The sequence below is a fragment of the Solanum tuberosum genome, unplaced genomic scaffold, assembly GCF_000226075.1.
Source record: "Solanum tuberosum cultivar DM 1-3 516 R44 unplaced genomic scaffold, SolTub_3.0 scf00030, whole genome shotgun sequence".
NCBI classification, from domain to species: domain Eukaryota; kingdom Viridiplantae; phylum Streptophyta; class Magnoliopsida; order Solanales; family Solanaceae; genus Solanum; species Solanum tuberosum.
In genome coordinates this window covers 1,095,385-1,110,759 of record NW_006238956.1, presented here as the reverse complement: position 1 = coordinate 1,110,759, position 15,375 = coordinate 1,095,385, and the positions used below count along the sequence as shown (strand labels likewise).

The window sequence follows — 15,375 nt, the reverse complement described above, 5'->3', positions numbered from 1 at the left end:
TCAGATTCAAATGTTGAAAGATAAATTGTCTTTAATCATTTAGGGTTCAAATCTAGATATCTTAATTATTCATATGTGTACTTTGACTCAGACATCTTACTCTTAAAGAAAACAAATGAGGTCGACCCTATTCAGACTAAATAAGTGATTCAGACAAATACATTTGGCCTAAGGTCTATATCATTCAGATTTAGAGCTCTATAAAGTGCAAACTGATGAGGACTTAAAAGGAAAGTAAGACGAACCTATCGCAATTGAGGGAGCAATGAATTTATTTCTAACATCTATAGTGCACTTTATCCATCTTCCAAAAAATATATAGTGGGAATGAGAGAGTTGTCTAGGCTAAACCAACTCACCATCCTGGAATGTAAGATAATAGGTGATACTTTGCTACAAGTGACACGATATAAAAGCATGCTGGTTAGCAAAATAAGAACCAAAGTGCTCTTAAAACAGGAATACTCAGCCTATATAAAAGGAAAATTAGCACAACATAGAAACCAAGACTTTTATGACATAATTTGAGGCCACCAGTCACCATGCCTAGACTGCAGGAACCTGACTTAATATGAAGCTCAGTATTGCTTTCCAAACAAAGGATAATAGTTTGGCTGGCCTGCCAAGAAAAATTGCTTATGAAGGAGAGGTTAGTAAAGCTGAATATTCCCAATGATTCTAATAAATGTTGTCTATGTGATGAGGACTAGGATCGAAGAGACGCAACTGCACCTTTTTGCAAAATGAGGATGGGCATTAGCAGTCAGAAACAGATTGAGTAGCCAGCTAGGGATAAGAAGGTGGAAACATGAGTTCCAAAAGGAGATAGTAGCATTTGAATGAGGGGCAATGATCTACTACACATGGCATTCAACGAATAACAAAAAATTTAAGTCAACAAGTGTATAGCCCAAGTTTATTATTACACAAATATAGAAGGAAATACGTGAAAGCATATACATGTTGCCATGCACATAGAAAGCAAATAGATTTCAGGAGTTGATATTAAAACTTATGTAATTAGATGTTGGTTTCCTGAGATCTAGTGTTTGAGCTACCCTTCTTAGAAGGTGGCTGAGAACACTAGAGGCTTCTTAGGTTGTACCTATTTGGTTGATATGGTAATATTTCACATTTTATTTATAAAAACCATTTTTTCGTGTGTTCCTCTCAGGATGGGTATCAAACATGACTCTTCGATTTTTCAGGCAACAATTACTTCCTTATTGTGTGTTTCCATTATGTAAATGTGATATGAGTTTTGGCTTCTATGTTGTACTTTTCCTTATGTACGATTTGATCAGAATGACATAGAGATAAAACAAAAATAAAAGTTTCCTCCACACATCCTACTTAGTAGTGTGCTTGTATTATAAATCGTTACTTCATTCATGATGTTTGGCCAAGGACAAGCCAATGGTGTTCTTCTCATTTGTACAATTTACTTATGAATGTTATCTGGTCATAATCATGGATGAGTTCTTAATCGTTACTTCATTCATGGTGTCTGGACAAGGACAAACCAATAGTACTGTTCTTCTCATTTATACTATTTACTTATTAATGTTATCTGGTCAAAATCATGGATCAGTTCTTACACATCATCATTTTCCCCTTTGTCATTCTTCTAACAGTACTAGCTAATTGTATCTTCCAGGTAAATCTAAATGAAATTTGTGAACTGTATGGCACAAGCTTATCATTGGATGCTGTTGAGGAATCTCGTCGATGCTTAGGGTTGGAGGCGAGTGCTGCAGTTTGCTTTAAAGCAGCAAGAATTGTTATCTTACTTATTGACGATGGAATTAAATTGGACAAAAAACTTGACATCAAATGGCATGAAAGCCTGGTACCAACAGTAGGTAGAATACTACAAGTTGAGCATGTTGCTGAAAATATCCTTGAGAAGGTAATGAAAGATTTTATATAGTAAACGAGGCACACTACATCATAAATATATTGGGCCTTTAATTTCACCTAAAAAGTGTTCCCTAAATTACTACAACTACTACATACTTTGATGTTGATTGGACTGCCAGTCCTATCACCAGCAAGTTTGTATCAGGGTAATTAGTTATGTTTGGAGGTTCTCAAATATCCAGGAAAAATTTTGTGCAAGGATTGGTGAAAATGAAATAAATCCCTTAAAAAATCAACCAGCTGACATTTTAATATAAGTCCTCAACATTGTTCAACATGAATACCTTAGTTCCAGTACTTTCCCCTGTTTACGAGTACCTACTGTATAAGCTAGTTAACATTAACTAATTGCTCACTTATTCAGACTTTGTATATAAAGCTGATTATATTTTTGTTTCGTAACATTGAATGATATTTTTTGTTATCTCTCTTTTGTGACCTACTTCTACTTCACTGTAATAATTAGGGCTTATCCCCAGATTATATGGCTATAATTTCAATTATTATGGGACATTTACATCTAATCCTTATGAATCATTGGAGCTCATTCTTTCAGCATTCATAGCTCTAGTATATTTTTCTCATTGTTATATCTACTTTCTTAAATTTATTAATATATTTCTCCTCTCATATTCGATTGCAGGGTTCAGATGGAAAGTTGTGGACACTGAGTTCATTTATGGAGACTTTCACTAAAGAACTGAAGTCATATCCTTTAAAGTTTTAGTCTATATATTTTCCTTTTGATTAATAATGAGTTAAAATGCCGAAAGTTGTTCCTTAGTGTTGCACACAGAAGGTGATAAAGTTGTTGCCTTTAAAAGTATTATTGCACATCGTAGTGGCCTTGCAATTAATACAGAAGTCACACAAAAGGAGGCTGAGGAGGGCCTGAATGACATTTTAAGTGGTGAGTCTTACAAGATTTGAGGTTCAAATGCATATGAGATATGACTGTCAAGTCATTCTGATTATAGATTCTGTATTTGCAGCCAGGAAGCCAGTCAGAATCTCAAACAAGAGCTTTAGTGATTATATCTTTATGCATGCATTGGAGGTGACTCAAAATTTTAACTTGCCAATGCAGATAGACACAAGGTGAAAAAAAGACTATCTTTCTAATTACATGTTGTTTGGTTATTTTTATTCCCAGTCCTTGAAGACAACATTTTTTATTACAGTTTAGAGGAGAAGGATTTGGATCTGAGGCCAGGGAATCCCCTTAATCTTCGCAATCTTCTTGAGGATACGAGATTCACTAAGAATCGTTTAGTGCTTTTACATGCATCATTCCCTTTCTTAAAGGAAGCTTCATATCTTGCTTCCGTCTACCCTCAAGTATGTTTTTTTCTATCAACATGTCACATTGAGAGTTTTTCACATATATATGAACAAGCTTATATTTTTGTTTGTCTCCTTTACAGGTCTATCTTGATTTTGGCTTGAGGATTCCTAAGCCTAACTTCAATGGGTTGGTGTCCTCAGTGAAAGAAATTCTAGACCTTGCTCCTATCAATAAGGTTATTTCTGCACTTCAACATACATAAAACTATATTTTCAATTAAGCTTAAGCGATTTCAAATTATTATATTGATCTCCTCCTCCATCACCTTTATGATTGCACTGTTTATGCTCACGTAATGTTTAAATATCAACAGGTGATGATCAACAGCAGTGGCATCGCATTTGCTGAAAGATTTTACTTAGGTATTGCTTGAGATTCTTATCTTGAATATTACAACAACAACAAACCCACTGAAATCCCACTAAGTGGGGTTTAGGGAGGATAAAGTGTACTCAAGCCTTACCATTACCTCTTCGAAAGGTCCTAGACTCAAGTAAATTGAAGCACTAATTAAAAGAAAAACACGACAACTAACACTAAAGTAGTGTGGAACATATGCAAGAATTATAACACTAACAACAAGGTGCAGTAACCTAAACATATTAAACCACATTGATAATCAGAAACTAATTAAAAACTAAAAACTACATGACTATGCTAATACTACGACTGACACAGAGCTCCACCCAGCCAAAGACTGGAATAGGCTAGTAACAAGACCACCTCTCTGCTACTTACTAGTTACTAACATTCTACTCTTATCCACGACTTCCATACCTTTCTATCTAAAGTCATGTCCTCAGAAAGTTGCAGATACATCATATCCTGCCTAATCAACTCTCTCAAATACTTCTCTCTTGGAGATTACTTGAGTATCAAGTCTCACTTCTACGTCTGTCTCATGCATCTCATCACTAATTTTACACTCCGGTCCAAATACTGAGTCTTGGTCCTACTCAACCTGAGCCCTTTAGAGTCTACATTATATCTCCGCGCCTCCAATTGCGAGTCTCCTCGATCAAAGTAATGTCACCAGCAAATGCTCCAAGGAACTTCAACCTAAATATGTCGCGTCAATTTATCCATCACGAAGGCAAATAGAAAGAGATCAGTGCTGAGTGCTCTGATTCACCTCCCATTATTCTTATCCAGTTTGGCTCCGTCATATATGTCTTTTATCACCCCTAATGTAAGCCACCAATACATCTTTAGACTCCAAACATCGTCGAAGGACTTTTCTTGGGACTTTTTTTTATTTTTACCTTCCCTAGGAGCTCCACCCCTTTTGCTCCCTTGGTGACTCTTCTTGGGACTTTATCGTAGGCCTTTTCATGATTAATGAACACCATATGCTAATCTCTTTTCCTCTGCCTATATTTCTCCATCAGTCTCCTCACAAGGTGAATGATTTCAGTTGTCAAACGTCCTAGCATGAATCAAATCTAGTTCCCGAAAATGGACACGTCTCTCATCACCCTCATCTCCACCACCCTTTCTCAAGCTTTTGAGGTGTGACTCAACAACTTAATACCCCTATAATTGTTGCAGGATATCACCCTTTGTTCTTGTACAAATTTGCTTTTCTAAAGATAATGAGTAAAAAAATGTTTCTTCTGACGGTAATTTTAAATATCCTGTTTATATGGCTGGTTAGATAAGAAATACAAACACTTATAATAACAGGACATCATGTCTTTTGTCACACAGTTTGTCAAAAAATAAACTCTAGTAGGAACTCGGACAATTGATGATACATGTTTGATATGCATTTGACCGGTGTTCATATCTTATTCTGGTGTTGATTACCCAACAACCGTGCTCAGTGGAGGGGTGAATTAGGAAACCCTAATCTACATGAACGTGTACATAGGGAGTGAAATAGAGAACTTGTCAGAAATGGGCCTGCCCTATTTTGTTTTTCTTTTGTTTTGTTTCCGTTCGTTTGCTGGATTTGGGTAATAGTCCCAAATATATAATTTGCTTTCTTATCAATAAAAGTCTAACTTTCACCCCCCAAAAAAAAAAAAAACCCAACATATGTTTCCTTAGTTTATCCTTTACGCATGTCTGTTGCCAAGCTACCTAGATATTGATAGTGGTGGAAAATAAGCGGATTGAAGTGAATTTGGTGAATTAAAAATGATTTGAGATAAAATAGATTGGATTGCAATCCATCCATATAAATATGGATGATAAATTAGATAAAATATGAATTGAATAAAATATGGTTAGTTTTAGGGAAAATGCATAAGTACCCACTCAGCCTATACCCAAAATCCCTGAGACACACCTAACCTTTACTAAGGTCCTATTACCTCCCCGAACTTATTTTTTAAGTAATTTTGTACCCCTTTTTGGCCTACGTGGCTGAGTCCGTGACTTCACCAATGTTAGGCGCGTGGGTGCAGTTTTTAGACAACACTAACCAATAAAAATTGTCCACGTGTTAAAATAAACTTGAAAAAAAATAAACATTAACTCAATTGTCTTCTTCTTTATCAATGTTCTTCATCTTTGAAAAAAAAACCTTCATTACCATTCAAGTTAAATTGTTCCTTGCTTCGAAAAGTTCCGACGAAAAGTTTCAAAAACAAGACTCCTAGACTTGAAACTCTTAACTTAGTAACTACAGAAATTGATTTCTTTTTAAGAATCCATATCACTGCATTTTTTTTGTTCCCAACCTCTTTCTTTTGACTATTTTTCAGTAATAAATCAGTGTCTTTTAAACACTGAAGGAGGGAAGTATGTATAGGGAAAAATTGGAGCAGATTAGGGGGGAAATCGAGTGAAAATTCAAAGAAAAATTTGAATTTCTTGTCTCTTTTCCAAGGCCAACAATGAAAGGATGAGCAATTTCTAAAAAAGGGGAAAGGGGATGGGACACATCTGCTGCAAAAAAGGAGGACGACGTACGACGGACACTGTTGGCACCGTTGCTGATGTTGACGGGTCGGAGTCGTACTTTTTCCGAGTTTTCTGGATTATTTCGTGTGAAGAAGACGAGGGCAAGTATGGGGGTGGGGTCGTTTGGTACTAGTAGCACCCGTTCCTAGGTTGGCGTGTTTCTTTTTCTAGTTTTTCGCGTTGGAGAAGAAGGACATAGGTCGGGTATTGGGTTTATTGTTGTTGTACGGTGGAAAGTAAATGGGTTTGGGTTTATTGGAGAAATATTGTATTGTTGGTGGGCTGTATATTGTTGTATTCACTACAAAAAATATGATAGTATATAACTATGATAATTGAAAAAGTGGGATCCAGCGCGTGTTGAACAAAGCTTTCAACCTATTTGGTTTATATTGCCACATAGGTCGAAAAGTGGTACAAAATTACTTAAAAAATAAGTTCGAGGGGGTAATAGGACCTTAGTAAAGGTTAGGTGTATCTCAGGGATTTTGGATATAGGCTGAGGGGGTACTTATGCATTTTCCCTTAGTTTTATGCCCTTGAACTTTAAATTTGTATGAATTCTTTCATTTCAGTTCACGTGACATGTATTTTTCAATCGCTTTAAAAAAATGACACTATTTAATTTAAAAACAATTATTTATAGTTTATACTTCCCTTTTTTTTTTTGGTTAAACGGGCTTTTATTTATAACACAAAGTAGATCAACATTACATAGGGGTTATTATCCCCCTCTGCCTCAATGTGATCAGGCATAGTAGTAGCTTCTACAGATGCAAATGGATAAGGCATATTCACAAGTTCTTCCTCATCCTCAGCTAGACTGGAATTTAAAATACTAAGGTTGCCAAGTTTTGCTAGATTATTACAGTACAAAATGCTAGTTTTCCTAGTAGTATATCCTCCAAAAGAGTCATTATATAAGCAGTCCTCAGCCCATGGTGGAGGTTCCATCAAAAACATCACTTCATTTGTAGTGGCTCTCTGTTGTCCTTCCGTTACTAATATATGAGCCACTGTGTTGCCTTCCCAGAAGTTATGCTGGATCTGGGGATTCCCCAGTTTCCTCAGTGCATACCTGCAATCATTCACAATATTAGAAAAAAGTGGGGATGGGTGTTGTATTTGTTTGATTACCTATGTAGCATCTGTTTCAACCTCGGTGATGTTTAACTCATAAGCAATAGCCACCTCCAAACCTTGAAGGAGAGCTTGAAGCTCCATATGAGTGTGATTAACACCTTTGCCTCGTTTGTAGAAGCCGACGATCCAGTTCCCACGACTGTCTCGAAAGACACCACCAATTCCATTAAAATTATAGTCATTATTGTAGGAACCATCAACATTAAGCTTAATACCCGGAGTCAAGGGAGGGAACCACTTGATTTTAATGTCGAATTTTTTGTTACTACGGCCAGTAGGGCCCGTGTATATTTAAATTCAAGAACTCGGGCCATGAGGTTAACAATGTTAATGGGTCTGGCACATTTATTTAAGAAGTTGTGATTTCTAGTAAGTCAAATATGCCAAAGTCCAAAGGGATAGAAAAAGTCCCAGGATAAAAGAGAGTTTTCAAAAGTATGATTGATGGATTGAATGTCCATGAGCCTGGAACTTCCAAGAGTGGGGAGGTTTATGTGAAGCTCCGACCAGAAGAAGGTGACAACAGGACAATTGAAGAAAATATGATAAATATTTTCTTCCTCTTGGTTACAGATGTTGCAAATAGGGGAAGAGGTAATGCTCAAACTATGCAGAAAGGAATTTGTAGGAAGATGATTGTGATAACAAAGCCGAAGAAAAAACCTAACCTTACTAAGAGTTGGAGTTTTCCAAACGCAACTACAGTCATCATAGGTTGCAAGAGTAGGAGAGATGATGCCGTAAACTGAGGAGGTAGTGAACAAACCGTTACTGTTTAAGGACCAAGAAGGGAAGTCAGATTTATTTAGCCCCTCCGTAAAGATAACAGAAGAAATTTTATTTTTAATATCTTCAGGAAAATCAAAAGAACAGCCTTCCAAATGCCAAGAGTTGTTGAAATAGATATCGATGATAGTTTTATGATATCCATATGATGAATCGGACCTTGGATTGGGGATTTGAGATTGCAATTTGGAGGAATCCAATTAAAAATCCCAAATATTAATGTGATTACGAGTAACAACATTTCAAAAAATATCCTTCTTACATATATCCCAACCAAAACCTAATGTTCTTGGCAACTGAAGATTTGCAAAATTTATTAGAACGTCCAGCATATTTCTTAATCAAACAGCTAGCCCTAAGGTGATTTGGATTAGAGAATAGTGTCCACGCAAGGCCAGCTAAAGCAGCCTTGTTTTTGGCCATTGCCTTAGTAATATCCAGACCACCCTCCGACTTTGGTTTAGTGACTATTTCCCAACTAAGGTAGTGAAATTTTTTTTCTTAGTAGAGAATTTTTATAACTACATAAATATCTTGTGGCCAAAATTTCTAAAGGTTTATCGCAACTCAATGTAAGGTCCGATGAAAATTCAAAAATGATAAAAGATAAATAAATAATGTGGTTGGTCAATATAGAGGCAATGGTTGTCGACAAAATAATACTCCCTCCGTTTCAAAAAGATTGGTCTGGTTTGACTTGGCACGAAGTTTAAGAAATTAAAGAAGACTTTTGAATCTTGTGGTCCTAAATTAAAGTTATGTCAAATGTACAAAATTGCCCTTAATCTTGTGGTCTTAAACATGCCACGTGAAAAGCAAAAAGTAAAATGTTACCAAAAAAGGAAAAAGGTCATTGTTTTGAAACTGACTAAAAAGGAAAGGAGGTCATTCTTTGTGAAACGGAGGGAGTAATAATTAGACAAGTGCAATTTGAACCAATCAAACTGATTAACTAAACCGGATGACTCCTTCCCCTATAAATAGAGCCACTAACTCTCACCTCAAAACACACAAAAACAAAGAGAAGCGAAAAGAAAATAAGATATAGAAAATATGAACTATATCTTTAAGTGTTTGATAGTCTTTTGAGATTTTCAAGTTTAAAAACTATCTCATCATATAGTGGAATTACACTGCTCCTTTAATTAGGGTCGTATTTTCACCTTTTTATTGAAACATTTTCCATATTAATAACTTGATTATTTATTTCTCTTTTGTTCTCATTGTTTAGCGTGAATATTGTTTTTGTGGGCTGTTATTTTTCAATAGTGTGGTATCAGATACTTGAGCAACGTCAATGGTACCACTTGTTTATGAGAAATGGTTTCTACATGTGAAAATAATTATTGATTCTCAAGATGTATGGAATGTTATAGATAAACAACATGCAAAACCTGATAATGAATACGATTCGACTTAAAATAAGACAGATGTCCTAGCAAGGTCAAGAAGGAAGGATCAACAAGATCTATTGTCACGATCCAAAAATATACGTGATGACACTCGTCTAATCCCATCAAGACAAGTCAGCCTCAAACCCAATAATACAAAAGAAATGCGGAAAGTAAAACAGTAATAGAATAAGAGCGAAAAACTTAGTCATTCTAAAATACCCCAAAACCTGGTTGTCACGTGTATAAGCCACTAGTATAGTAATATAGAAATTGAAAAATAATACAAGTCTCAATGTATTTGTTTCTCAAATAGAATAAAGCATAAAATAAGAAACAAGACGACCCACCAGGACTAAAAGCAACTACCTCTCAATGTATTCGTAAAAATCCTCAAAAATAGATGAAGGCAAAGGATCACATGTGTCCGGGATCGGAACCTACACAAGTGTAGAAGCAATGAATGAGCCATTAATCTACAACTTGTCCCCAACATAAGACCATGATGAGAGGTATTCAATTAGATCAGTCTTATGGGTTATTGGCACCTTTGGTCAGAGGTGGTGCCTTTAGTGTTGCTGGTGCTATATTTGGTGTTCAGGTTGAGGTCAGGCACAATCTGTTCTATGCTTCTACATGCCGATCAGAAGTCATGTCCTTTCGGATTTATTTGACTTATTATCTATTGCTGGCCTATTATGGTGGCTTGATTTGAGGATTGTGTATGTGTTTTGCTCCTATAGTTGATTTCCTTTAGTAGTGGATCACTAGGCTGAGTCGCTTCGATTGGGAGTAGTGGTTGAATAACTCCCCGTGCCCTTGCCTTGATAGTCTTGTTGTGGTTGTGGCCCTGGGACTGTTGGTTTTCTTTTTGCCAACCTTATTGTGTGATTTTGTTGTGATGCGATCCTTATTTGATAAGGGCTTGACTAGCTTTGCCCAATTTTAGATTTGTGTGTTATTGGGCCTAGTCGGTTTAGGAGGTTGGCTTAGTTATGTGTTGGGTAGTTTCCCTTCTTTAGTTGTAGAAGTCCTTTTTGGCTGCTTTCTTCCTTTGCTTAGTCTATTCTCAATTGCGGAGTTGTATTCTCACTCGTTTGGCTCCATTTGGATTCGTCATCTTCTTGTGGTCTTGGAGTTTGGTATTAGATCCCTAGGCTGATCAACATCATTGGTATGAGCGAAAATGCCTACTAAAGTCCTCTGAATTAGTGCAGAGACATCTATCCAATCTTCGGGAGACTATAGGGCATTCTTAGGGAATTTTATTTTTGACTCTTATTGTGTGCTTTCACTTTGATCAACCTCTTCTTTGGAATCTACTCCCTCCATGATGGATAGCACGAAGCATTTGATAGACGCAGATGGAGCATTAGCAAAATCCACCAGAGTATCAACACGTGATCGGGCTAGAAGGCCTCAGTCGAGCATGTACCTTGAGGTCGGAGGTATTCTTCAACATTCAGAGAGTGTAGGGGCATCCATGTTTCGGCAGAGTCATTGACTCCCTTGGTTCCTTAATATTCAGTGTTAGGAGGTTCGAGCTTCTACGAGGGTACACCTCAGGTAGGTGTGGCTCTTGGTGCAGCGGGTGCTCCTCAGAGCAAAGTTAAGTTGAATGGTCCCAGCAGGGTTCATCGTCCTTTTCTGACTATGTGTTAGGATTTCTAGAGTGGGCTGGAATAGCCCCACATTCCCCCCTTCATATCAAGAGTTGAGTTAGGGGTTCATCGGAGGGCTAGCATTGCCACTTCGGTTGGCATTGGGTCATGACATCAGAATTCACAAGGAGGAAGTTGGTTTCACACTAAAACATGACATCAAAGAGATTTGCATTGTAGAGAATAGAAAAAGAAAAGTATGATTAGGGAGACATTCTGCTAGCCCAAGATACAATTAAAATTTGGGAGACTCAACTAAAGAAGATGAAACTAGTGAGGAGAAGAAAGATTTTGGAAAACTATTTGAATTGCTTTGATTTTTCTTGAATACAAACATATAAGACCAACCCCTATTTATATTTGTCTATGGATGGTTTTTATAGAAATTCTTCTAAATACATCTACAAGAATTCTAGTAAATTTATCTTCTAGCAACTACTCTAGAATATCTAGATATTTCTTCAAGATAATTCTCTATGTTTCTACACTAGGAAATTCTAGAAAAATCTATGTTATTTAAAAATCATCTTTGAGATATTTCACTCTCCCCCTTAAAGTGATCTTTTGAAACTATGAAGAACTTAAATGAAGCTTTTGGGAGTGATTTGGTGAAGATATCAGCAATATTCTCTGGATTTCATATTTCCAAAGTATTTATAGATCTATCAAGAACTTTTTCTCGGATAAAATGATGTTCTACCTGAATGTACTTTGTTCTTACATGAAATATGGGATTGTTAGCGAGCTTGGTGGCACTTTGGTTGTCTCCAAAGATTGTAGTTGGCTTTCATACAGATAGATGCAAATATTTAGCGAGTCTTTGGATCCATACACATTCTTGAGCAGTAAGAGTTTTTGCTTTATATTCCGCCTTTGTAATTGAGAAAGAAACTAAGTCTTGCTTCTTGCTGCACCAAGAAATACTCGTTCCATAACAAAGAAATAGGCCCATATCTGATGTTGAGTTGATATATTTCATAATCCGCTATGTAGCTTCCAAGTGCGGCTTGCTTGATGATTGCATAAATCTACTGACATATCCAACCAAAAAAAGCAATGTCTGGACTTGTAATAGTCAAATATAGAAGACTTCCAACTAAAGCTCGATAAGGTTTGGGATCTACACGAAATGAGCCTTTTGCATGCCTTAACCTCTTGTTAGTCTCAAGAGGTATAAAGCACTCTTTGCTTTGTTTCACCCCAAATCTATAAACAAGCTTCTTGGCATACCCTCTGTCATGACCCAAGACTACTCCCTAGATGTGACATGGTATCTTGAATCACGAGACACTCTAAGCTTACCACATGACACAGCATGATACTAATAGTTGAAATAGCATGAAAGTGGAATATAGTCTCAAATGATAATCTCAACATATATGAGAAATCTGAATACAAAGACTCAAAATGCAGAAATACTATGTCTGACAATAGGCCTCTATAATCAATTTCAAAATTCTATATCAAGTCGACCTTCAATTTAATAATTTCCACTCTCTTAAACCTAATACAAAATACCTGTCTTATTCAATTCGAAGCTATGAAACTGGTGTAAAATAAATGGGTAATCAGTACATTCGCTTAAACCAAGTTAAATATACTTGCTCAATAATTTGTGATGGATTTCAACTTCTGAATTTCCCAAATTGAGATCTCCAACTGTTACAACGAAAAGGAAGAAGAACTTCAGGTTTACAAGGTGTAAACAGTAGGAAATAGCAGCTGTAAATTGCTACAGAAAATCTGAAAGTGAAGAAGAAGGCTTAAGTTTTCTTGAGTTCAATTTTTTTTCCCTAGATGTTTCATTATATATGGTGTATTTATAGATAAAGTGTGAGAATTACAACCACATAATAAGCAAAATATCTCACACCAAACTATGTACCTATGTGGCTCACTAACCACCACTCATTTTAAATCAAGACTAACATATCTACTACAAAATATCTCCAACCTAGGAGTTTCTAGACAAATCTTAAATTTCTAACACTCCTCCTTAAGATTTTTCATTGAAACTCCTTGCAATAACCTTTGAAACTTAAACTTCTTAGTGGAAAGAGCCTTGGTCAGAATATCGGCCTACTGGTCTTCACTGATGCAATGCACCAACTTAACTTCACCATTCTTCTCGACATCTCTTAAAGCATGAAACCTTATCAACATATGCTTTGTTCTTCCATGTCGCCCCGGATTTTCAGCCATCGCAATGGCTGATTTATAGTCCACATAAATCATTGTTGGTTCTTTTGGCAACAAATTCAATTCCAACAAGATCTTTCTTAACCAAATTGCTTGATTTGTAGTAGATGCAACAACCACATACTCGGCTTCTGCTGAAGATTGTGCTACAATATCTCGCTTTTTTGTGCTCCAAGAAAAAATGCCTGAACCAAACAAAAACCAGTAACCAGAAGTGCTTTTGTAATCATCCAAACATCCACTCCAATCACTATTTGAATAGCCAATAAAAGCTCCATTCTCCACATTTCTATACCAGATTCCATAATTAATTGTCCCTCTAATGTACCTCAACACCCTTTTGGCGGCTCCAAAATGTTTAGTGCTGGGACTTTGCATATATAGAGATAACAAACTGACAACGAACATTATGTCTGTCCTAGAAGTTGTTAGATACAATAGACTTCCAATTAGACTTCTATAAACTTTTGGATCTGCCCTCTCTTCGCCATCACCCTTCATTAATTTTTCATTCACAACAAGTGGAGTTGCAACAGCTTTGCACTTGTCAAGCTTGAACCTTTTTAATAAATTCAAGGCATACCTCTTTTGGGACAAGAAAATTCCTTCACAAGATTGAGATATCTCCATTCCCAAGAAAAACATCATTTCTCCTAGATCAGACATCTCAAAAACTTTTAGCATTTCAATTTTAACTTCTTGAACCGCAAGAGGATTTTCACCTATAATCATCAAATCATCGACATAAACTGATATCATATTCAACATCCCATCCATTTGCCTTTTGAAGTACAAAGTAGGCTCATTCAGGCTTCTGTTGAAGCCTGAAGACAACAAATGAGAATCCAACCTACTATACCAAGCTCTTTGGGCTTGTTTAAGACAATAGAGATCCCTTTTAAGCCTGTACACCTTGTCTTCTTCACCTGCAGCTGTAAAACCTTCAGGTTGTTCAACATAAATGTCTTCCTCAAGAAATCCGTTGAGAAATGTAGATTTTACATCCAAATGGAAGATTTTCCATTTGTATCATACTGCGAGAGCGACTAGAAACCTTGCTGTCTCATGCCGCGCAACAGGAGCAAACGTTTCTCCAAAGTCCACTACAGGCTGCTGAGAATAGCCTTTAACTACAAGTCTAGCTTTATGCTTGAATATGGAGCCATCTGGATTGAACTTTGTTTGATAGACCCATTTGACACCGATAACATTCTTCTCTTCTGGCCTATCAACAAACTCCCAAGTATCATTTTTATTAATCATGGCAAGTTCCTCTTCCATTGCTGAAATCCACACTTTGTGGTTTGCTGCTTATTCAAATGAGGATGGTTCAACAAGAGCAAAATTGCATTGCTCATAAACTTTTGCTAGTGATTTGGTCTTCAAAACAGGAGAGTCTGTAGTCAATTCAACATCTGAATTGTTTTTTGTTCCAGCAATAGGACTAGAGGGAGTATCACCTTTTTGCTGATTTGGAGTTGTAGCTGAAGTCCTCCCACCTTGGTTCTTCACATCAGTATCTCGATCCCAATCATAGTGGCTAGACTCATCCACTACAAGATCTCTACTAACAAACACCTTCTTACTACTAACATTGTACACTTTGTATCCTTTTGCAACTGTACTATAGCCCAACAGAACACATAGTTCTGCCTTGCTATCTAATTTGCCTCTTTTAGCATCAGGAACATGTGCATAGCAAACCGAACCAAATACCTTCAAGTGTCTTGCAGATGGCTTGCTACCCTTCCATGCTTCAAATGGTGTCATGTCTTGGACTGCTTTAGCTGGTAATCTATTTAGCAAATAGACAACGGTATTGATTGCTTCAGCCAAAAAGTATTTAGGCATCTTCTTTTCTGCCAACATGCATCTCGCCATCTCCATCACAATTATGTTCCTCCTCTCAGAAACCCTGTTCTGCTGTGGAGAGTAGCTAACAGTGAATTGTTGTTGGATACCCAAATCTTTACAATACTTGCTAGACTGATACGAAGTATATTCAGTTCCATTATCGAATCTA

General features: G+C 36.6%; 1 protein-coding gene across 1 annotated transcript in view; it reads left to right on the top strand.

The window, feature by feature from the left end:
- LOC102592743 (protein fluG-like) overlaps positions 1 to 15,375 on the top strand; it is a 41,937-nt gene that overhangs the window by 1,627 nt on the left and 24,935 nt on the right. Inside the window, exons 2-8 of the mRNA XM_015306362.1 lie at positions 1,658 to 1,909; positions 2,564 to 2,628; positions 2,715 to 2,830; positions 2,913 to 3,018; positions 3,102 to 3,258; positions 3,345 to 3,440; positions 3,579 to 3,627. Coding sequence (XP_015161848.1) covers positions 1,658 to 1,909; positions 2,564 to 2,628; positions 2,715 to 2,830; positions 2,913 to 3,018; positions 3,102 to 3,258; positions 3,345 to 3,440; positions 3,579 to 3,627 — 841 coding nt within the window. The remainder of the gene's footprint in view (positions 1 to 1,657; positions 1,910 to 2,563; positions 2,629 to 2,714; positions 2,831 to 2,912; positions 3,019 to 3,101; positions 3,259 to 3,344; positions 3,441 to 3,578; positions 3,628 to 15,375) is intronic.